The sequence below is a fragment of the Neoarius graeffei genome, chromosome 16 (assembly GCF_027579695.1).
Source record: "Neoarius graeffei isolate fNeoGra1 chromosome 16, fNeoGra1.pri, whole genome shotgun sequence".
Lineage (NCBI taxonomy): Eukaryota > Metazoa > Chordata > Actinopteri > Siluriformes > Ariidae > Neoarius > Neoarius graeffei.
The window spans coordinates 25,976,203-26,000,831 of record NC_083584.1 but is presented as its reverse complement, the minus strand read 5'-3'; the positions used below and the strand labels follow the sequence as shown (position 1 = coordinate 26,000,831).

The 24,629-nt window shown below is 38.3% G+C and overlaps 1 protein-coding gene across 1 annotated transcript in view; it reads left to right on the top strand.

The window, feature by feature from the left end:
• LOC132900534 (scavenger receptor cysteine-rich type 1 protein M130-like) overlaps positions 1-24,309 on the top strand; it is a 33,627-nt gene extending 9,318 nt beyond the window's left edge. Inside the window, exons 3-14 of the mRNA XM_060942687.1 lie at positions 5,845-6,120; positions 6,251-6,565; positions 7,919-8,236; positions 9,368-9,424; positions 9,677-9,811; positions 13,183-13,293; positions 13,384-13,503; positions 17,489-17,563; positions 21,066-21,140; positions 22,084-22,212; positions 22,319-22,360; positions 23,615-24,309. Of these exons, the coding sequence (XP_060798670.1) occupies positions 5,845-6,120; positions 6,251-6,565; positions 7,919-8,236; positions 9,368-9,424; positions 9,677-9,811; positions 13,183-13,293; positions 13,384-13,503; positions 17,489-17,563; positions 21,066-21,140; positions 22,084-22,212; positions 22,319-22,360; positions 23,615-23,763 (1,802 nt within the window). The 3' untranslated portion in view covers positions 23,764-24,309. The remainder of the gene's footprint in view (positions 1-5,844; positions 6,121-6,250; positions 6,566-7,918; positions 8,237-9,367; positions 9,425-9,676; positions 9,812-13,182; positions 13,294-13,383; positions 13,504-17,488; positions 17,564-21,065; positions 21,141-22,083; positions 22,213-22,318; positions 22,361-23,614) is intronic.
• The last annotated feature ends 320 nt before the right edge of the window (positions 24,310-24,629 follow it).

Genomic DNA, 24,629 nt, shown 5'->3' with positions numbered 1-24,629 from the left:
ACTTCGTGCCCCCTTGCATTGTGGCGGTGAATAACATCGCGCACGCCTATCACTCCCTGCTCAACGATAAATTACAACTGTCTGCGAAAAGCTATCTGCGAAAGCCTTGTCGCAAGAGCATGCAGAGGCCCTTCTGCAGTGGTCACAATTTTTGGGAGGTGCACGCAGAGTGTCTGCGAAGGGGGGGGGGCTACGCAGACGCCATCTGCGACACCATCTGCGAGGACTGCGTTGTCAGCATAAATTGGCCTTAACTTCTAAGCAACTGAAGGCTTCTCTCACATTGGCTAATGTTAATGTTCATGAGTCCACCATCAGGAGAACACTGAACAACAATGGTGTGCATGGCAGGGTTGCAAGGAGAAAGCCACTGCTCTCCAAAAAGAACATTGCTGCTTATCTGCAGTTTGCTAAAGATCACGTAGACAAGCTAGAAGGCTATTGGAAAAATGTTTTGTGGACGGATGAGACCAAAATAGAACTTGTTGGTTTAAATGAGAAGCGTTATGTTTGGAGAAAGGAAAACACTGCATTGCAGCATAAGAACCTTATCCTATATGTGAAACATGGTGGTGGTAGTATCATGGTTTGGGCCTGTTTTGCTGCATCTGGGCCAGGACGGCTTGCCATTATTGATGGAACAATGAATTCTGAATTATACCAGCAAATTCTAAAGGAAAATGTCAGGACATCTGTCCATGAACTGAATCTCAAGAGAAGGTGGGTCATGCAGCAAGACAACGACCCTAAGCACACAAGTCGTTCTACCAAAGAATGGTTAAAGAAGAATAAAGTTAATGTTTTGGAATGGCCAAGTCAAAGTCCTGACCTTAATCCAATTGAAATGTTGTGGAAGGACCTGAAGCGAGCAGTTCATGTGAGGAAACCCACCAACATCCCAGATATGAAGCTGTTCTGTACGGAGGAATGGGCTAAAATTCCTCCAAGCCGGTGTGCAGGACTGATCAACAGTTACCGGAAATGTTTAGTTGCAGTTATTGCTGCACAAGGGGGTCACACCAGATACTGAAAGCAAAGGTTCACATACTTTTGCCACTCACAGATATGTAATATTGGATCATTTTCCTCAGTAAATAAATGACCAAGTATAATATTTTTGTCTCATTTGTTTAACTGGGTTCTCTTTATCCACTTTTAGGACTTGTGTGAAAATCTGATGATGTTTTCGGTCATATTTATGCAGAAATATAGAAAATTCTAAAGGGTTCACAAACTTTCAAGCACCACTGTAGTTGCTCCTATTATTTTATAATGTGCCTTTATTATTTTGACATCAAAAATTTCACATTTCAATGTGTTTTTTAAAAATAAATCAGGAATTAAGTCTTTCTATCTTACATTACAAAAATGAAAGTGAACAGTGTCTTCTTAGATCTTATAATAAGGAATAATTCAACATATCAACCATTTCACTTAAAAAACACTCAGTGATGACATTTTACATGTTTATAATGTTATCCATTATCATTGTTATTCACAGGTCATTAATAGTTATAAGTGTTGCACAGAACACCACATGGTATTATAATGAATAGGTACTACAACATGATTATAATAAGTTATCAAGGAATTATTTATCAAACATTATACACTCACCGGCCACTTTATTAGGAACACACATCCACCTGCTGTTTTCTGCAGTTCTCTAATCAGCCGATCCCTTGACAGCAGCACAATGCATCAAATCATGCAGATACAAATCAACAGTTTCAGTTCATGTTCACTTCAAACATCAGAATGGGAAAAATTGTGATCTCAAAGTGTGACTTTCTTTCACTGTGGCATGGGTGTTGGTTTGAGCCAGATGGACTGGTTTGAGTATTTCAGAAACTGTTGATCTCCTGGGGTTTTCACACACAACAGTCTCTAGATTTTACACAGAATGGTGTGGAAAACAAAAACCACTGGGTGAGAGAGGGACAGTTCTGTGGGCGGAAACGTCTTGTTGATAAGAGAGGTCAGAGGAAAATGGCCAGATTGGTTCAAGCTGCCAGGAATGATATTGCAACTCATATAGAATAGAATAGAATAGAATAGAATAGAATAGAATAGAATAGAATAGGTCTTTATTGTCATTGTCACAAGTACAATGAAATTTAAAGTGCTCTCCAGTCAGTGCCTCATTCATTGAGTTTCTAAAATATAATTTAAGTCAAAAAGAATACATAGAAAACATGTAACAGTATTAGCAGCATACATGAACACACAGTCAAACACACCCAGTCATTGCAAAAAAAGACAGTACAGACACACAGTTGTCGTATGAACATACATCTACAGACATGCATGCTTCCTGTCATTATGAACACACCCAGTCATCAAAAAACAAACAGTACAGACAGACAGTAACCATATGAACATACATCTGCAGACATGCATACTTTCTGTCATTACATCGGTCTGTTTCACAGTCAGGTTTTGTATTGCACATTATTTCACAGCATTGAGGGTTATTATTGCAGTTGGATAAAAACTGTGTCTGAGTCTATTTGTCCTTGCGTGTATTGATCTATAATCACTCTTTGCATCTGTGGTGAGCAGAAAAGCTTCTCAGCATGCAACAGCAGAAGACCACATTGGGTTCCACTCCTGGCAGCCAAGAACAGGAATCTTAGGCCCAATCCCAATTCTAATTTCTACCCCTACCCCTTCCCCTTCCCCTTCCCCTTGGCCCTTCCCCTTGAAACTGAGCTACAAGGGATAGGGCTTGAAATTCAACCCTTACGTATTGGGATAGCCCTTCAACGATCGCATACGTCATCGCGTACCTCCGTCAGCGTTTACGTTAGCAAAACGCGACCAAATGCGTCATTGGCTGCGACCAGCCGCTACAGTCAGAGCCAGAACCAGAAATCTCTGCTGGCAGGGTGTGATTTGTTAACTAACACCACTGAATGGGATATCTTTGGCGCTTCGTGCACCACATCCGACAGAATGAGGTGTCAGAACACTCATGTAAACAATAAAAGCGAGAATAACAGAACAAAACGTACGCAGTCAAGCAACCGAAAACAATACTCACTCCCAAAGCTTTTTAGCAGCAGCTTGGATTTCAGAAATCGCTGCTCATTCTCAGCTCGAAAGCGAATCAAGCGGCGTGTTTCCTCTGGATAACAACTTAAAACACGTAAATAATGGAGAAAATACATTTATGACAATCTTTCGCCGCGGGAACCGCCATCTTTCTGAAATCCGCATGAAATCTCGCTGAAATCCGCATGGCATTGTGGGAAATCACTCAAACCCCTTCGTTCGGAGTCAGCTCCAGGAAAATCTCCGTTTGGAGGGGTACAGAAGCCCTACCCCTTCCCCTACCCCTCCGTGTTAACTGGGATTGGGATACCCCTACCCCTTCACGTGAACGTGCAAAATGGAGGGGAAGGGCCAAGGGGTGAAATGGGATTCGGCCTTAGAATCAAGAACAAGTTCCTATTAAAGTAGCCACTGAGTGTAGGAGCTCTAGTTTAATTGCAAACTGTAAGCACATAATGATTTACGAATAAGGGCTTTATAGAAAGTATTACTTTCTATAAGTATACAAGGAGGCTTTTTAACATTGCTAAATAAATTGAGTTAAAACTTTGTCCTGTATAGCTCTTCTCTTATGTGACAGTTTTCTCATAAAGGTTTAAGTTAGCTACCTGAAGTAAAAATTACACTTATTTATGAAATAACTAATTTATTACAGTAAAGAGACAAGGCCTGGATGATATGCTGATCTGAGATTGATATCCAGATAAACTAAATTATGCCATAATATAATATGTTTTTCTGAGATAGGCCTACTGCTTATATTGTCAGCCTTTCTGTAACACCCTTTAACCTAGAAGGGCACTCGGTAGAGAACATACCTCCACTAAGCCACAGTTGCATCAAAATCTAATCAACTGTTCGTTGGTCCATGACTCATCTTTCCTTAGAATTTCATCAAAATCCGTTCACTACTTTTTGAGTTACATTTGGAACAGACAAACAAATGGAAGCAAAAACATATAAACATACTCCTTTTTAAACAATGTTAAAGACTAGTTCTCACAAACTTTTATAAAAGTTATTGTACTGTTTTACTAGCACTTTAACAGAACTAAACTTTGTGACATATCCTGTATCATGAAAATGTTTCAAATATCATGATAAAGTTTTTCTTATACAATGACACTGTTGGATCGTCCAGTCTGATTGATCATAAGGTGTTTATTATTATTATTATTATTATTATTATTATTATTATTATTATTATTATTATTATCATCCATCCATCCATCCATCCATCCATCATCTGTAGCCACTTATCCTGTTCTACAGGGTCGCAGGCAAGCTGGAGCCTATCCCAGCTGACTATGGGCGAAAGGCGGGGTACACCCTGGACAAGTCGCCAGGTTATCGCAGGGCTATTATTATTATTATTATTATTATTATTACAGTAATTGTGACTAGTATAACATACTCTCCACATAATATAAGACTAATAATACATGTATTAATAAATTTGCTGTTATTGATATAGTGAAGTTTTCTTTAAAGCTAGACTGCCTTTCAGAGTTTTCAAGTGTAGGTAATAAAAAGAATTTTCCCTTACACCTAATTATTTTTGTTTAGTGGACTGAAAGCTACGGAATTCGAATCACAGATTTCCAATTTTATTAGTTTTTTAAAAAATAGAAACATGAATGAATTTAGGGCCACGTGGCCCTAAATTCTCCGCTATTTTTTCCTGCTTCACCATGCCCCAATTCAAGATACTATGTCATGCAACATGTGGTGGGCTTTCCCCGTTTACACAAGGCATTGTGGGATACAAATTGAAACGGGAGAGAAAAATGGAGGATGTGAGTGTGCAAATGAAACATGAAAGACCGACTACAGTAATGAGAAGAAAAGATGTTATGTTACGAAAGAAAGGAAACACAGGACCAAACAAATAAATATCGGCGGTCAGCGAGCACCTCGGTGTGATCAGCTGTTCGTTTAGCAACAGAATGATGGAACTGTCAGTGCACAGTCAAGGTAAACCTGTAGATGGCAGTGATGCAACACTGTGGATGCCAGCTGCCGTAAAACCCAAAAGAAGAAGAAAAAGAAGAAGAAGGTAAACCTGCGCATGCGCACACGGACTTCCTCTGTCTGCTTGACTGCGTGAAGTGAGCGATTTCATGCACATTATTTGCTAGGGAATCCCCTCAAATTAAATAACTTCCCAGACACAGAATGGCCTGGTTTTTTTTTTTTTTTGAGATATTACAGAAAGAAACATATATCACAATGACCAAATTTCAGAGGGAACTAAATTTCACCGGTTTTGTGAAATCGAAGGCCGTCTAGCTTTAAGGAGATGTTTATTATCTCTTGGTAACATGACAAGCTGTTTTTTTATGAACTTCAAGAGTGGTACTAGTAAGAGGTAGAGGTACTAGTAAGGAAATTAATGTTTATTATTGCTATAACTTAAGTGATAGAGAGGAACTAACTCGCGTTATGGATGTTCCACAACATTAAATGTAACTTTAAAAGGATAAAATGTCATTCAGTTGTAATTGTTAGCAAATTGTAGTGGTAAGTGGTATAAAACACTTCAGAATGTGCTTATATTGAAAATAATCAACCTCAGGCTGGTTATCACACCATCCTGTCATGTTTTATTCCTTACGTATTACCCAGCTTTAACTGAGACCCACACCAGACACAGTTTTATGGTTCTCCAATGCTTTGTTCTTTACCTTCATGGGAATGAGTAATTATATTAAAAGCAAATATGTTCTTGGATCTTGTTGTGATATTGGAAACCTAATTTTGTATATAAATGGCTGACATTATTTCCACCAGATGCTCCTTACATAACCCCAACAAATCATCCCTGCATCTGGAATATATCATCTCGAACACCTGGATCAGCAGTCATTCTGTCCAATGAGTCTGTGCTCAGATTGTCCAATGAAATATGTCAGAGCTTCAACTGTGGAGTAGCTTTTCCACAGAACAGCACAAAAGCACCACCCAACAGTGCTTGTCTAACTGATTGCATCTACAACAACTCCTATTTGTGGAAATGTTCCACAGTGGTCAGAAATGACTGCTCAGAAATTTCTGAAGTCATATGTGGTAAGTTATGAGATTTGGATATTAAGTCTATACATCATATTCTACTAAAGATGTATTTTCTGGAGAAAGAAATGACAGCCAGTGAATCTGAATCTGAAATTTCTGAATGGACTTGAATCTGTTACTGTAGGTAACAACAAAGTCAGATTGTCCAGAGGTACCCATAAGTGTGCTGGACGGGTGGAGCTGTGGAACGCTGGACAATGGGGCACGGTGTGTGACGATCAGTGGGATAAAGAGGATGCAGATGTGGTCTGTGCTCAGATGAAATGTGGATATGCAATCTCTGTTAATGGGCAGGGTGGCCCCTATAGCCAGGGTAAAGGTCCCATTCTCATGGATGAGCTGAACTGCACAGGCCAGGAGAGGAGCCTGTGGGAGTGTCCTGCAGTGAGGGAAGATAATGACTGTGGACATAAAGAAGATGCTGGAGTGGTGTGTTCAGGTATGTCTCAAGGCCTTAGCGTCCTTCCTGTCGAGATTAGGGCATAATTGGGCAAGCATCACAAATAACTATGCCAAACCTATGATTGGTCATTACAATCTTCTTCCTGTAGTTGTGGACATTGTCATGAAAGTTTAATAGCGCCACCTGCAGGACTGGAGCACTTGGATGCAACATCCAATTCTTGGGTTTCACATCCGCCTCATTAGTTATTCAAAACTTTAGCTGGTGGTCAACCAAAGCTCAGTTGACAAAGTGTTTGTACGAAGAAGGTGCATTGCTCGCATGAAAAATGCCTTACGCTTGCGTTGTTTTAGGTTGTTTGAATCCATCAAACTGTTAAACTGATAAAAGTTTCTTCAGGGTTCCCCATGAGCTAATAAAAAAGGGTGAACGAACACAGGATTTCACAAAAAGATGTTGAGAAAGGTGGCTTTTGAACTTCTCACTGAAATCGAAGGGAGCCGAGTCGAAGCATGCTCGAGTTTGCAGTGATCACTTGGTGAAAGGTTTGTATTTCCCTCTCAGCTATGTTGTTAGTGTTTTCCAAGTACTTTTCTTGCTATGTGTCGTTATTTTATGGTACTTTTTTTAGTAAGAGTGAACACAAGTGAGAATCAAGCGAACTGTTGTTTGTTTACACTTCAACTTGCAGCGCTTCGTTGTAAAGACGCAAACAAAAAGCTTAAAAAAATACTTACACGGGCAAAAACAATACAGGATTCATTCGGCAGCGACTTGATACCGAGGTCCTTTACCCCCAGCCACATACAAAAAAGTTGTAAGCCTCCATACTCTTCCACACTTTCGTCTGTTTTGCGGTGTAGAAGGACGTCTGCAACACCAGATAGTTTGAGATGTCGGGGAACTCGACTGAAGGGTAGTTTTCGAGATCGTATGACAAATCCTTCTTTCCCAGACTGTAGGGGTCGATTCCATTGCACATAGCAATCTTCTGAATATATCTAAAGCGAGCAGTGGCTTCTAGATTACGAGCGTACTTTGATAAGTTATCGCTAGTTGTTTGCACTACGGCAGCCATTTTGGTTTGCTTGACCACCGGCTGTTTTACTGGAAGTGAAATCACTAAGAAAAGTCATGTGACTGAAACCCAAGAATATAAACCTGCAGAGGTGGTTTCATCTTTGCACAACCCTCTTAGACTTCATCATCTCTGCATTAAGTATTATGAGGCCTTCAGTGTTTCTGTTTCAGGGTTTTGTATGACTCCTATTTAACAAACCTGACAACATAACTTGTGCACCTTTCTGTTTGATATATTAATCAGATGCAGATTTTATCAATGCGAATCTGGTATTAATTTTTTCTTCTTTTCCTGTCAACATTCTAAAGAATATAAGGATCTGAGACTCACTGGCGGACTGGACCATTGCTCAGGCAGAGTGGAAATCCATCGTAATGGTTCATGGGGTACAGTGTGTGAAAACTGCTGGGATGAGCAAGAGGCATCCATGGCTTGTGCCATGTTAGGCTGTGGGGAAGCAAAAGTATACAAAAGCTTTGCCCCACCCTTTAACCACGCAAATGGAACATATTGGTATTACCACTGTCAGAGTGGAAACAAAATCCTGTGGGACTGTAAAGAGATAGATGCAACTGAATATACACATCTGTGCAAAGAAACAAGCGCTGCAGGAGTGATTTGTAACAGTAAGTAAAGTTAATCAAGCATTAGTTCTTTTTTGCATATAATAAATAAAAATGTATTTGAGTGGCTTTGAGCAGTATGGTGGTGCAGTGGCTAGTGTTGCTGCCTCATAGCCACAGGGTTGAGCAGTAGTTATGCCCAGGTCAGACGGCAGAAAGACACATGCTGCTTGCTACCTGTGACTGGTCAGGTGGCGACTGATCGCAGGTGGACACAGGCGTTTTGTGCCAAATCCTTCGTTGTGGTCAGACATATTGGAAGACGCAGAAATTTTAAGCTGTTATGACAGGACGCAACCAGTCGGAAGCAGGCGCAGCTCGACGCAGGTTGACGCAGTGCACAGAAAATCTTTAAAAAAAATATAAGGCCATAAGACTGCTCGCAGGTTGTTGTAAACTATTTGCAGGTGCAGTCTGCATCTACCTGCGATGCATCGCAGCCATCTCTAAAGATTTGTCTTCCCCTGCGTCAGGCTGCGTCTAGCTGCCACTACCTGCTTCAACCTGCGATTGGTCGCTCAAGCATTGTACGACCGCCTGCCTCTACATGCATCAACCTACTATTTGCACCGATTGGAAGCGAATTGCAGCTGAAATGCAAAAAGATCATGATCCACTTGTGTCAACCTGCATCTACTAAAGACCCTCTGCAGCACTCTGCGTCGTTGTGCGTCGATGCAAGACCAGTCTTGCGTCTACCTGTGATTTTGTTATCGCAGGTAGATGCAAGTAGTTGAAAACTAGTTGCAGCCTGTCGTCTGACCTGGTCATTACTGTCTGTGTAGAGATTTGCATGCTGTCAATGTTCTTAAAGTCCACATGGGTTTCTTCCGGGTTCTCTGGTTGCCTCTCATTTTCTAAAAACATGCCAGTAGATTGATTGGGAACTTGGGTGGTGTGAATGAGTTTGTAAGTTTGTAATGAGACTGTATCTCCACCTTACGTCCAGGTTTTCTGGCACCAGATCCACCATGACCCTAACCCGGTTAATGAGGATGAATAAATAATTGATTGAATGATGATGGCTTTAGCCTGTTTGTTCATAGTCATTTTGTAGCATGTAATCAAACATGGTGTTTTAGAGCCTTCTGTACACTTGTGCCAGTATATGAACATATATTTTGCCTCTTCCAGACTCTCTTGGATTGCCTGCACCTACCACTCCAAATACAGCTCCAACAATGGTAACAAGTAAGTATCATTTTTGGATAATTTTAGATGAATACATTTTTGAAAACAAAGTCAGTAATAATAAATCATTCACAGTACATGGGTTGAATAATATAGAAGTAACGAACCCTAGTTTCACGTGCCTTAAGTCTTTGTATTAAATTGAAAGCTGGATTAAACATATCAGTAACACACAGGACATTACACATGCTTTGTAATCAATGTAAAAACACTTTGGCCTATGTTACATACATGTTCTTTTTCTCTTCTAAGTACAAACCACTGCAGAACCGTTCTCAGTGTCCTGGAATCCTGCAGTACTGGGCTGCATTATACTATCCTGCATTCTTTTGATTGTAATACTCTCAAATATCATCACGTGTTGCTGTTCGAAAAAGAAAAAAAAAGGTAGGTATAAATTCAAGCAGCATGTCAAGTTATTGTTTGAAGTAAACCTTGTGAAGGACATATGACCTTCAGGAAAGTTTGAGCCTCATCAGTGTGAAGTGATCAAAGTTTTCAGAAAGGATTTTTTTTTTCGTTGCCAGAATTTTAGAGATGTCATTAAATTGTCAAGCTTGCAGTTAATTAAGACAGTATATCAGGTGGAAAGAATGATTTTATAGTATTATTAATAATTATTCCACAAAATTGAGTTGTACATGAGCTGATAGCCGACGAGGCACATTGTGCCAAGTTGTCTGTAAGCCATGTACGACGAGATTGAGTGGAATAATTGTTTTATTCTATCCACATTCACTGGATTTTGAAAAACAGAACATTTTTATTTTGATTTTTTGCGAATTTGATAAATAAAAACTTTATACAAAATGTCCGACAAAATAATTTCCACTTAGAATGTAAACAAACCGGCAAAATAACAGTAGCAGTGGTGGTGCTGGAGATGTGGGACTCGTTTTCGTGCACCTTTTGGTGGGACTGTGGCTGCTACACCACGGGAATTACATCCTGACCCCTACTTGGTGGACTTTTTATTTTTTATTTATTTATTTTTTATTATATTATTTATTTATTTTTTCTTTCTTTGTCTATAATTGTAAAGCGTCCTTGGGTTTTTTGAAAGGCGCTATATAAATTTAACTTATTATTATTATTATTATTATTATTATTAGCAATTTGTGAAAAATGCTATAATAATAATTCTTGAAAAATAAACAAAAAATATACATTCTTATGATCAAATATTTTTATTCCACATGTTTTTGCTTTTTTGGTGTTTTTTTTTTTTTTTTAAATTTCATCCTCGGTTGGTTCAGCAACACGCGCCACCATTTTGTTTTTCTCTACTCACAGTATATGAGCTGATAGCCTAGTAGTAGAGTAGCTAATCAGAGCACGCGATTGCTCATATCCAGTGAATGTGGATAGACTAAATACAGTTAGACCTTAATACTTGATAGAGATATCTGTTTGGCATGCTTGAAACTGGTACAGGCTGTTCTGATCGCTACTTGTTTTGGCTAGTTAAATCCTTGAGATTTATCTTTGCTCACATATCTGCTCTGTTTCCATAAGGTTATTCTGACCAGTGATGCAATGCTTCATCACCCACTGATGTTACTCTGTCACACACAGATGACTCAGCTTCTTAAATCATCATCATTAAATCATCCTACTGTACAGCTACAACACACTCTTGAATGAGAATATATACTCATGTTTGTCCTATAATAAACTGAGAAACATCTCTGAACAGCTGTGTCTGCGTCAGTGACTGTTTGCTCCCGGATATCCATGAGACAGAATCTCTTAGGGGCGGCACGGTGTAGTGGTTAGCGCTGTCGCCTCACAGCAAGAAGGTCCAGGTTCGAGCCCTGTGGCCGGCGAGGGCCTTTCTGTGTGGAGTTTGCATGTTCTCCCCGTGTCCGCGTGGGTTTCCTCCGGGTGCTCCGGTTTCCCCCACAGTCCAAAGACATGCAGGTTAGGTTAACTGGTGACTCTAAATTGACCGTAGGTGTGAATGTGAGTGTGAATGGTTGTCTGTGTCTATGTGTCAGCCCTGTGATGACCTGGCGACTTGTCCAGGGTGTACCCCGCCTTTCACCCGTAGTCAGCTGGGATAGGCTCCAGCTTGCCTGCGACCCTGTAGAACAGAATAAAGCGGCTAGAGATAATGAAATGAGATGAGATGAGAATCTCTTAGGCGGCAGAGGTCTACATTTCTAGATCATACTTTGTCAATTCAACTTCCTTCAGTACAGACAAATCAAAACCTATCAGTATTATTGGTTCTGGTTTTGGTATCTGGATGAAAACTGAATGGCAGTTAGATCCTTATAATATTAAGGTCATGCTCTGATCTAGATATTACTGGACTGGTTGCTGCTTGATAGCTATTTTTAGCTCCAGGTAATCAAAAATTACATTTTAGGAGCCTCCCAAGTAGCACAATCACTAAGGTTTCATCCTATCTTTAGGATATAGAGTGTTGCATCTGGAGAACATCATAGCCCATGGTGTAGCCAATACCTAAGTGATCATGACTATGACCCATTCCCTACAAAGGCTACTCTTAGGGATTTAAAAGTGATGTTCATTTAGATGGCTAAGTGCAATTAAATTTTCCTGCTGCTGCATATAATTTACGAATACTAAGAATAACGTAGCATGTGATACAAAAGAATATATGTAATATCACATTCACTTGTTGTCAACAATATTTTATAACCAGTTAAAGTAATCATATGAAACACTTAAAGTCATCGGCTGCCTATCGCTTGCGATGATGACTGCTTCATTAGGATGTGCAGAAATGCAGGTGGGCCGTGAGGCCCACACCAGAGTGACAGAGCCACCTGCAGTGGTGGCATGAACAGCCCGGACGAGCTGCCATGGAAATGTCTGGCCTCGTGAGCTCTCGCATACTATTCTTCTCTCCTAATGGAGTGCCTTGTACAGTAAGGTAAGACAAATGATGTCATTGCCCCATCGTGTTGTCTCTCTGGACCTCCAGACCTGATGCCAAGTCGTGCACAAAAGTCCCACAGACCTGACGGGTATGGAAGTTGCCCTGCAGTGACAACTGACTTGCCGAGTGATGCCATCCGTTGGCCATTTGAATGGCTCTTTCACATGCCTTCTGGTGGTGTGCCATTGACCCTGTTGGGTTCATCTGCCACATTGCACCGAAAAGCACCCTGCTGCCAGCTCCTTATTGGTAATGTACTCTTTAACCCATAGCTGGAACCCAAGCAGGTGCTATCACTCTGGGTCAGAGCAGACCTGGGAGCAATGGTGATTAAGCGGTAACTCCACTTTCCCCAGTACTCAAGTTCTCCCGGACCTGAGACTCACCACCAGTTGCAGTTTAAAGTCATCCCCAGGACTATTAAAGTCATACCCAGGATGAATTATTATAACACTTAAAGTAATTATTTTTTCAAAATTTCAGATTGGAATAACTACAATGTGGGCATACAGCATTAAAGTACCATGCATAGGTCTGAAATATTTAGTTTATGCCCCACTGCAAGAGAACATAATGTGCCCTGCTTTCTAGGCACAAAAGATGGAGCGATATTACCCACTGATATTTGCTAGCTTGTGTATTCAGAATAGGCAGGTTAGTGCTCTCCTCCAAACATGTTCAGCCACCTATGATGGTTCATGATCATTCATTTATAAATGTAGCATGTTTCTGAGGAACCATGTGTTATTCATTCCCCTCTTGGGATGTCCTAGGATGTTTCATAACCTTTTTTAATAGTGTGTGCTAAAAGAGTAGGCTACTGTCACGGCGGGTTTACTGTCTCCCACAGCTCTTGAAGTTCAGCAGAGATTTACCAATCTACAAACCACAGCAGCTGAAGAGAATAACTATAGAGAGTCAATCCACCTTGTTAAAGTCACCAACAACGACAGCAACTCCGGTCAGTGTACACAACACCTAAAATGAAGACAAGATATTTGTTTTCTGACAAAACATTGATGAGTAAATGTATGCTTTTTTCCCCCTATAGCCCCAACAATGCCACCACAAATGTGGACTCAGAGTAGTGTTGAGAGTGCTTCTTATGATACAGACTGTGAAGCCAATGACGGTGGTGCAAATGGTCGTTTCACCCTGTCCACCTTCCACAGTGAGTTTATACCAAGATATCAGAATAACATGAAGCAATCATACAATGCACAGTACTGTAAAACAAGCTCCATCAAAATAAATACGCTCAAAGTCAAGCAGAAAACTAAGGAAAACTTTTCTCAACTGATTCCTCTTACCCCCTCCATCACTTTCTTCAGTTACACCCATGATGTTCCTCTTATATACAGGGTGTTTCAAAAAATTTGATATTATTTGAGATGTAAATATCCCAGAAACTACATAGTCTAGGCAAATGAAACTGAACAGGCTTAATGTTGAGCAATATAAGATTTATTCCTCAAAACTTGAATGAGAAATTCAAAAGATATGTGGATTCCATGAACGATTTCACAAATTTTCAATATTCACAAACTCGCTCGACCGTCTCTTCCGATGCTGGTGGTCATCCAGATCCTTTTGCCCTGCTGCACAGACAGCCTTCCTCTTTGCACTTTTAGTGCCATGTCCAAATCTGCATTGCAGTTGGTGCATTTTTAGAGAATTCTCTCATAAATGCACGCTGCACAGTCTTGTTCAACTGTGTTCGAATGTACTCTAACACACAAAATGCCTTTTCTTTTCCGCTGAATGGCATTTCCATACCTAAAAAGTTAAAAACAAAAAACACTGAACATAAAATTTTGACCTGTTTCCACACATGCTGTTAAAATTTGAAGGTCAATTGAACGAGAATTGGCAAAGTTATTAGATTGTGAAATTATATAAAATTTTTGAAACACCCTGTAGGTCCTAACCAAGAGAGATTTTGGCAAATTCTGATTGCTATTAAAGGATATGGGACATGGATTTTTTTTTCTGGGCATAATTATGTATAAAGGACATAAGAAATGCCATCTAAATCACTGCAGGGCGTCAAAAATGTGAAAATCATCACATTATTCAAGTTTTTTTTATACATCAGCGTAAAACAAGGATTCGTTAATGAGCTAGGTGGTCACGTGACCCGTGACGTCACAAAAACTTTCCAAGGAGCCAGCGCTTGGGTATCTAATGTAAACAGGTTACCGAAATGGACACCATCGACAGTGATATTCCCGATGTTTCACAGAGATGTGAAGTTAGACCCTATCAATTCGAACCGATAGCTGGAAATTCACATGAACATGGATCTTGTCTTTACTCTGACGGGTCAGATGATTCTGAGAGTGAGAGTTCATTCAGTCCCCATGAAACTGAAAGCGGTCGGCTCGATAACACTTCCTGGTAAGTTAAAAACAATTCTGCTCAAAGGCTAATGATCTGTTGAAAGAAGTATTATTTTTGTATCATACATTGAAAGTTCATCATAGATCTAGCTAAAGTCCATTGCAAGCTAGTTTTTTTTTTGCTGATATTTTTCGAGATTGATTGAGATACAATGCTTCCAGAGTCCGAGATGAAAACATTCAAAATGGCGAAACGAGTCAGAATTATGATAATCAATAATTGATACACCCAAAATTATAATACTAATCCTTACCTCGGCTTTCAGTCGCTTAGCGCAGAGGTCTTCAACAGGGGGATCGTGAAATCGCACCGGATCACTCATATCAACAAAAATATTCCTGCCCTGTCCCCTGGCCTCCGTGCAGGGATGCAAACAGCGCGCCTTTCGGCGGATGCCGCCTTTTTCACGGCTGAATCGCGCAGATCCGATTTAAAAAAAAAAAAAAAATAGCGATATTAATTCATGAAACATGAAACATGAAGTATAAGGATGAGAAAAAAACAATTTAAATCGGGAAGCTGCGCACATTTGTGTAGCCTGGCGCAAATGTGCGCAGCTTCCCGATTTAAACTGTTTTTTTCTCATCCTTATACTTCATGTTTCATGAATTAATATCGCTCAGTACCTGAGTATTAATGTTGAAAGAATCCTCAGTGAAATGGTCCGAACACAGTTTGTGGGAAACAGTAGGTGCAAAGTTTTTCAACAGGTGTTCTGTAAAGTTATCCTACCTCTTGGATTTGTCCTACCAAGCCTACTGCGCATGCGCGAAGCCTACTGAGCATGCGCAGGTGAGCCCACACTTTCCTCAGCTTCGGGTCCTTGGGGAATGCAAAAAAACTTACTCCAGGGCATTTCCCATTGGAATTATTGCAACCATAAGCAGCACAATACACCATGATGTCCAATGTATGATGTCCAATGTACTTTAAAGACTATAAAAACAATTTTCTTGTCATCCACTTCTCCATTCATCTACCCACTTGTGCTGTGCCCGAAAGTTTTTGTTACGTATGATCACGTGACAGCGGCTCTTCCGGTTGTAGAAAATGCATATCGGAAGTCGAGCAGAAATGCCATATAATCATCACGAATATAACGATTTTGCTGAATTTTATAGATGATTTTGTATTTGTTGATGCAATTAATTCATATTTTTAATGGAAAGAAACTGATATAGCGTGCTTTTATGTTTCATGTCCCATATCCTTTAACACCATGAGTAAACACTCAAAGACTAAATGATTTATCTACATGAACACAGACTCAAGTCACGAATTCTTCAAACTTCAGACTGGGAAAAAAGACTTGTAACATGACTTGGATTTAACAACAATGATTTAAATATAGGCTTTGACTTTGCCATTATGATTGAAGGATGAAGAATGAGTGAAGATAAATAGTGTTTAATAATAAACAAAAATGATGAATATGAACTTGCAGGCAGACCATTTCATAATACCATGGTATCTTGTGTATTTCATGGCTTTGTGTAAATCAGTTGGACAAATACATTTTTGTAGAATGGCTTGATTATTACTGTGCACTATATTTAATAGTTATTCCATGAAATCAAGTCGTACATGAGCTGATAGCCTATGAGGCACATAGCGCCGAGTTGGCTATAAGGCATGTATGATGAGATAGAGTGGAATAATTGTTTTATTCTATCCACAATCACTAGATTTTGAGAAACAGAACATTTTTATTTTTATTTTTTGCAAATTCAATAAATAAAAACTTTATACAAAATGTCCGACAAAATAATTTCTGTTTAGAATGCAAACAAACTGGTGAAATTAAAGTAGCAATTTGTGAAAATGCGATAATAATAATAATAATTATTGAAAAATAAAAAAGATACATTGTTACCATGAAATATTTTTATTCCATATTTTTTTATTTTTTTATTTTTGTGGGTTTTGTTTTCGAGTAGTGTTTTTATTTCATCCTCAGTTGATTCAGCAACACACTCTGCCATTTTGTTTTTCTCTACTCATGGTATATGAGCTGATATCCTAGTAGTAGAGTAGCCAATCAGAGCGTGCGATTGCTCATATCCAGTGAATGTGGATAGAATAATTCTGGTTACTACATTTGACTGAATATTTTGTAGATTTAGCTTAGTACAGTTACACTATAGGGCCAAATGTTTGTGGACACCTGTCCATTATTCCCATATTTGCTTTTTGAACATTCCCGTTCTAGATTTAGTCCCCCTTTTCTTTTATAAAAACCTTCACTCTTCAGGGAAGGCTTTCCACTAGATTTTGTAGTGTGGCTGTGGAGGATTTGCCCTTTCAGGGCAAAAATTAGTGAGGTGAGGCACTGATGTGAGGTGAAGAGGCCTGGCATGTAGTTGGCATTCCAGTATATTCCAAAGGTAAAACCTTGGCAAACCATGTCTTCATGGCCTTCAATTTGTGCCCAGGTGTATTGTCATGCTGGAACAAGTTTGGGCTTCTTAGTTCCAGTGAAGGAAATTTGTAATGCTAGAGCAAACAAAGACATTCGAGACAATTCTGCACTTCCAACTTTGTGGCAACAGTTTGGAGAAGAACCACATATGGGTGTGAAAGTCAGGTGTCCACAAGCTTTTGGCCATATAGAGTCATTTTCTGCTGTTGCATTTTGCAATATGTTGAGGAAGTTTAGGACTAAGTGTTACTGCTTCACAACTCCAGGGTCACCAGTTCATTCCTGAGCTTAGGTGACTATCTATGTGAAGATTCTCATGTTGTACCCTCCACTGCAGACTCTGTGCGGCATAATGCAGATGGTCCAGCTCCTACTATGAAGGGCCCAAATCTGCAGATTGTTACTGAAGAGGGTGAGTCAGGATTTGGCTTTTATACATGCAACATACCTTTCTGTGGGCAAACCGCTTAATGATATTGTATGCGTACTGTAGTTATGATAATTTGACTTGTATCCTCCATTCATTCTCTATACTTTGTTTGGTGGAAACTTTTCTAATGACAAACATGAGTATTTTATATATATATATATATATATATATATATATATATATATATATATATATATATATATATATATATATCCCTCCACAATTATTGGCACCCCTGGTTAAGATGTGTTAAAAGCCTTAAAATAAATTCAAGTTTTATTGCAGAAGCATAATCTCACACTGAAAATTGTAGAAAAATGTAACCCTTAACTCAAGTGAATAAAAAAAAATCCCTGACTAAGAAATAATTATTTGTCATAAAATCACCTGTTATTGGCACCCATAACAATTCCTAGAAAATAAAGGTAATTGAAGCATTTCTGTCATTTCTACTGTAGTTTATAAAGTTGATCAGAGTATCTAGGAACCTTTAATTAGCAATTCATCACATCCTGTTTCCCTGGGGTATAAATATGATGTGACACAGAGGCCTATTTCTCTTATACACTCTTCAACATGGGAAAGACAAGAGAACACACCATTCAAGTAAGGCAGATGTGTGTCGACCTTCATAAGTCAGGCAGTGGCTACAAGAAAATAGCCACTCGCCTACACCTGCCCATATCTACAGTCAGAGGAATCATCAAGAAGTTTAAAACAACTGGAACAGTGGCAAACAAGCCTGGACGAGGATGCAAGTTTATCTTGCCACCACTCACAGTGAGGAGGATGGTAAGAGAAGTAAAAAGTTCTCCAAAGCTCACTGTTAGAAAATCGCATCAAAGAGTAGCATCTTGGGGTCACAAAGTCTCCATAACAACCATCAGGCGCTATCTACATGCCAACAAGCTGTTTGGGAGGCATGCACGGAAAAAGCCTTTTCTCACTTACAAGCATAAACGTAAACATCTGGAGTTCGCTAAGCGGTACTGGGACTTCAACTGGGACCGTGTGCTTTAGTCAGATGAGACCAAGATAGAGCTTTTTGGCAACAAACACTCTAACACATCACAAAAGATGAACATGTGGAAAAGCACCTCATGCCCAGTGTGAAGTATGGGGGAGGATTGGTGATGCTGTGGGCCTGTTTCTCTTCCAAAGGCCCTGGGAACCTTGTTAGGGTGCATGGCATCATGAACTCTTTGAAATACCAGGACATTTTAAATCAAAATCTGGTGGCCTCTGCCCGAAAGCTGAAGATAGGTCGTCCCTTGGTCTTTCAGCAAGATAATGACCCTAAACATGTGGCCAAATCTACACAAAAATGGTTCACCAGACACAAAATCAAGCTCCTCCCATGGCCATCTCAGTCCCCAGACCTCAACCCAATTGAAAACCTGTGGGGTGAGCTGAAGAGGAGAGTGCATAGGAGAGGACCCAGGACTCTGGATGCTTTAGAGAGATTGTGCAAAGAGGAATGGCCAAAGATCCCTCTCTCTGTATTCTCCCATCTTATGAAATGTTATAGGAGAATATTAAGTGCTGTCTTGTTGGCAAAAGGGAGATGTACAAAGTATTAACATCAGGGGTGCCAGTAATTGTGGCACACATGGTTTCGTGTAAAAGAATTATTTCTTAATGTAGGATTTTTTTTCCCCACTGAATAAATGCACTTGAATTAAAGGTTGGATTTTTCTCTTTTTTTGCATTGTTGTCCTATATTATTTTTAAAAAATGAATTTATTAGAAGCCTAAGAACATATCTTAACGAGGGGTGCCAATAATTGTGGAGTGCGCTGTATATACATTACCAGTATATAATATACATATATAATACATTACTGAAATTGAATAGAACAACACTTAGCCACAACTGAAACCTGTTTTTTTTTATTCTGCTTCTTCCTGCCTTTGTTTTTTGGGTGTAAAACATCTGATTACTCAATGGAAAGCACCTACCACCTGAGAGTTTAGCTTTAAAAGGAAGAATCTTGAATGCATCTTTTATCTGTATAGTCATTTGAGTCTTTAAAATTGAATCATGCAAGAAAATACACTGGAAGAAGAAATTCTGCAAACTGCAAGCATGTGTAGTTTAAATTCATTTCAAATTGAAACTACATTTTGTGGGTTTGAGGAAATCACACAGAGGTTTCAGAGATCTTTAGTCACATTAACTGTTATTATCAAATCATTTGTTAAACTATACAGGAAACTAGACTTGGAAAGATTAAAAAAACAAACAAACCTGATTGACATTTTGGTGAAATATATTTATGGTTTCTAAAAGTAGAAACAATGTTATAGGCAGAAAAATCTAATTTTATTTAAACATAGTTTTTGGCTGTTTGGCTGCTGAAATTATTCGAAGACAAAAATGGCTTAAAAATAATGAAACGAAATGTTTCAACATAAAAAATACTATAAACAACAGTAAGCTATAATAAATGAAATGAAGTCAGCATTTGGTGTGAGACGACCTTTTGCTTAAAAAAAGGTCAGTTTGATAAGGAACTGAGCTGTAGGTTTTACTGAGCATCTTACAGAGCCAGCCCCAGTTCTTCTGGACACTTTGACTGTCACACTCGCATCTTCATTTTGCACCAAAACCCAGTAGCCTTCATTATGTTTTCATTTTTAATCTGAAAAGTAGTCTCTTATGTAATATGCTGCTCAGATACAAACATTTTTTTTTTCTGTAACAATTTTGTGCTGGAAAATGAACGTTTGGACTCTAAAATGTTTTTGTACTGACTGGATAATGTAGAAGTCATAAAATAGAAATCTATAATAAAGTTTGTATGAAAAAAAAATAGGGTGCCTAAGACTTCTACACTGTACTGTGTGTGTATATATATATATATATATATATATATATATATATATATATATATATATACTACCGTTCAAAAGTTTGGGGTCACTTTGAAATGTCCTTATTTTTGAAACAAAAGCACTGTTCTTTTCAATGAAGATCACTTTAAACTAATCAGAAATCCACTCTATACATTGCTAATGTGGTAAATGACTATTCTAGCTGCAAATGTCTGGTTTTTGGTGCAATATCTCCATAGGTGTATAGAGGCCCATTTCCAGCAACTCTCACTCCAGTGTTCTAATGGTACAATATGTTTGCTCATTGCCTCAGAAGGCTAATGGATGATTAGAAAACCCTTGTACAATCATGTTAGCACAGCTGAAAACAGTTGAGCTCTTTAGAGAAGCTATAAAACTGACCTTCCTTTGAGCAGATTGAGTTTCTGGAGCATCACATTTGTGGGGTCGATTAAATGCTCAAAATGGCCAGAAAAATGTCTTGACTATATTTTCTATTCATTTTACAACTTATGGTGGTAAATAAAAGTGTGACTTTTCATGGAAAACACAAAATTGTCTGGGTGACCCCAAACTTTTGAACGGTAGTGTGTGTGTGTATATATATATATATTACAAGTAAACATATTGTATTGCCCTTTACACACAGTCACAAGTGCTGCAGTGCAAGGATACCTGCAAGCCCCTGTGGACACATTTCAGCGTCTTTCTGCAACTCCCAGTGGTAAGCAATCATTTTTGGTGCCACTTTTAATGCTTGGTTGTACTACTAACTCCTAAATATTAAATGTTTCTTTTAAGGGGTACTCCAGCACTTTTTTAAACCTTGATTTCTATCCAGTGCATCTGTAGCATGCGGTTACTTAGCATGGTCAGCAATTTCAACACATTTCCTCTTTTCTTGAAACTCATTTATAATGGTAGTCTAAGAGAAACAGTTAAATTCTGTCAACAAATATCTAAAAGACATGACTGTATATATGTATATATATATATATATATATATATATATATATATATATATATATATATATATATATATATATATTACTTTCCCCAATCTTTTGCTTAACAATTTAATAAATAAAATTTAACACTTTTATTTATTGATGAACAAAATGTCGTACCTTTTTACTTTTAAATCCATTTTAAATCCATAGCTATCACTTATGTTGTAGCAGCACCAGCCTCTATGTTTCAAACACTGACAATGGAGACTCCTTCCAGAAATGCTACGTAGATAATGTTGCTCCTTACAGGAAACTTCACCACATTAACAATTACACCAATTTTAGAAACATATTTATGTGGAGTACAACCATACAAGTACTTGTGTAAGTTATTACTATACAAAGATAATTTATTAGAATGAGAGCAGTTACTATAAACCTGTGGTTTGCTGTCAGATCGGCTGTAATAGAAAATTAATAAGCACCTTCTGACCAATCATAATCAAGGTTCAAAATTGAGAAAACAGGCTTTCATGTAGGAATGTTTGTCTGGTATATTCACACATTTGCTACTGATGTGGTTGCAAAACACTGGAGTATTCCTTTAACAGTCCTTAGTGACAAATATATACATATGTTTAATGTACTTACAATATGCATCCTTTGAAATGACTGCTTTGACATTATGAACACACCTGTTTCCTTAACTCCTTCTAGCCGACTCATTTGACACGTCCAGCACCTCATCTGGGGAGTGTTATGAAAATACCGGCCCCAAAGCCACAGATCTATGCTTGGAGAATTATGAAAATACTGGAGAAATCAGAAGTGACCTGCCGCCTGGAAGTATGCTTGTTTGATTACATTTGAAATTGAAATAATCAAAATAAGCAGTTTTAATACCTGTAAAAATCCATATCCATATAATTGTATTTGTTGTCACCTCACCCAGTTCCCACTGTACATGGCACTGAGGACTTCCTGAATCCACCAGGTAACCTTGTTTATAATCACAGCCTGAAACATATTCCTTTCGATTTATCTGTATAGTGCTGCCAAAAAAAATAATTATTATATGTATTTTTCATTGCATAACAAGTATTAAAGGAAGTTTAATGTTTGTACTGAAAGAATTGGGAACTGAATCTGGATATCACTGTACAGCAAAACCACATGTCACTTCCAATGCATGTGAAAATGCTCAGAATTACAAATGTTCCAGAAAATGTTCTTGAAAATACAACTGTTTTTATTCCCTAGCAATTTTAGGTTGCCTAAGGTACATTTTGGTCATTAATTCTGTAACGATATTTGTTCTTCCCACAATAAGCTGAATAATAATTTTCCACCACAAAGGCCATTGCACACATTTGTAGTGGGAACATAGGTTTAAAGTTTTTGTTGCACAAATAACTACAGATCTACCAATCAAAGGGTTCTCAGCAAATAAAAAAGATCACTCTAAAGAACATTTTCTGGCAAGTTTAATTTTAATTATATGACCGTTAAAATGACCAAGATTCAAGTAAAAATATTAAAACTAAACAAAGATAAAATGATAATGGAAAAAATTGTCCATCTTTTTGTTTAAGCAGTATTTTTGCTTTATTATAACTATTTTAATACAACCCCAATTGCAAAAAAAAAATAAAATAAAATAAAATGGGACACTGTGTAAAACATAAATAAAAACAGAGTGTGAAGATTTGCAAATCATGGAAACCCTATATTTCATTGAAAATAGTACAAAGACAACATATCAAATGCTGAAACTGAGAAATTTTATTGTTTTTTGAAAAATGTATGCTCATTTTGAATTTGATGCCAGCAACACATTTAAAAAAAAATTTGGGACAGGGGCATGTTGCATCATCATGATGTTGCATCACCTCTACTTTTAAGAACACTCTGTAAATGTTTGGGAACTGAGGAGACCAATTGCTGTAGTTTTGAAAGAGAAATGTTGTCCTGATATACAATTTTGAAAGAGAAATTCTTGCCTGATATACAATTTCAGTTGCTCAACAGTTCAGGGTCTCCTTTGTCATACTTTGCGCTTCATAATGTGGCAAATGTTTTAAATGGGAGACAGGTCTGGACTGCAGGCAGGCCAGTTTAGCACCCGGACTCTCTTATTACAGAGCCATGCAGTTTTAATATGTGCAGAAAGCAGTTTGGCATTGTCTTACTGAAAGAAGGAAGGCCTTCCCTGAAAAAAGATTTTGTCTGGATGTGTGGTTCTGTTTAGTATCCCGAGAGACTATGGACCTGAGTGGTGGAGAAGATTCCCCCATTTACTCTCCCGTGAGCGCTGATGTAGATTCCTTCTCAAATGACCCTGATGACAGTGATGACTATGATGATGTTGTGAACTACTCACAGACACCACTGATGTGAACTGGACCTACTGACGTAGTGTCTTACCTTTTTTTTTTTAAAAACTCATTATGAATTAGCTAGTTAATTAAAAGTACCTGAGAATCCCATTTTTCCTGTACATGTTATCATGTGTGTGTTGAAAATGTAAAGACACAGAGACAATTTATTTTAAGGTGCTGGTCTAGAATCAGTTGTCTCCGTGTGTGCTATATTTGCACTGAAACCCCCAGCACTTTCACTCTGAGCAGGTTTATATGTATATAAACTTACATATGTAAGACTGGCAGCTGTTACTATAAGAAAAAGAATTGATTCTTGTTCTTTCCAAGACTCTATGGAAAAATAAATGATTAAACTGAAGATGATTAAACTCACAGCAGCTGAAACCTGACAAAGAAAGGAACCTGTTACTTTAAAAGAACGTCATATAATATGTTGGCCATTTTAACATTTTATTTAAAGAGGTAAAAAGTTGGAACAGGATAAATGTCTAAAATGCATTTTGGTGTTGTCTCATTTTGCATGCTACTGTAAATAAAATTGTTGTATGGAATTTGCAAATAATTATGAATTGCAGTTCTTTAAATTGACCACACTGTGTCGCCATATACATTTGAGAAATGGAAGTGTCTCTTTGGTGCTTTACTTTCAGAGGTTTGTTGATTTCTATGTTTATATCAATAATACCATCAAAATGACCATGATACGCTCTAAAAAATAATGGGGCCAGTACCGGTTCTTCAGGGCGATGCCATAGAAGAACCTTTTTCAGGGCTTCAAAGAACCGTTCATGCAACAGTTCTTTAAAGAACCATTTAAACCATTTGTTTGATCAGTGAAGACAGATTTGTGTAAACATAGCCTATGTGCATTGACCAGCAAAT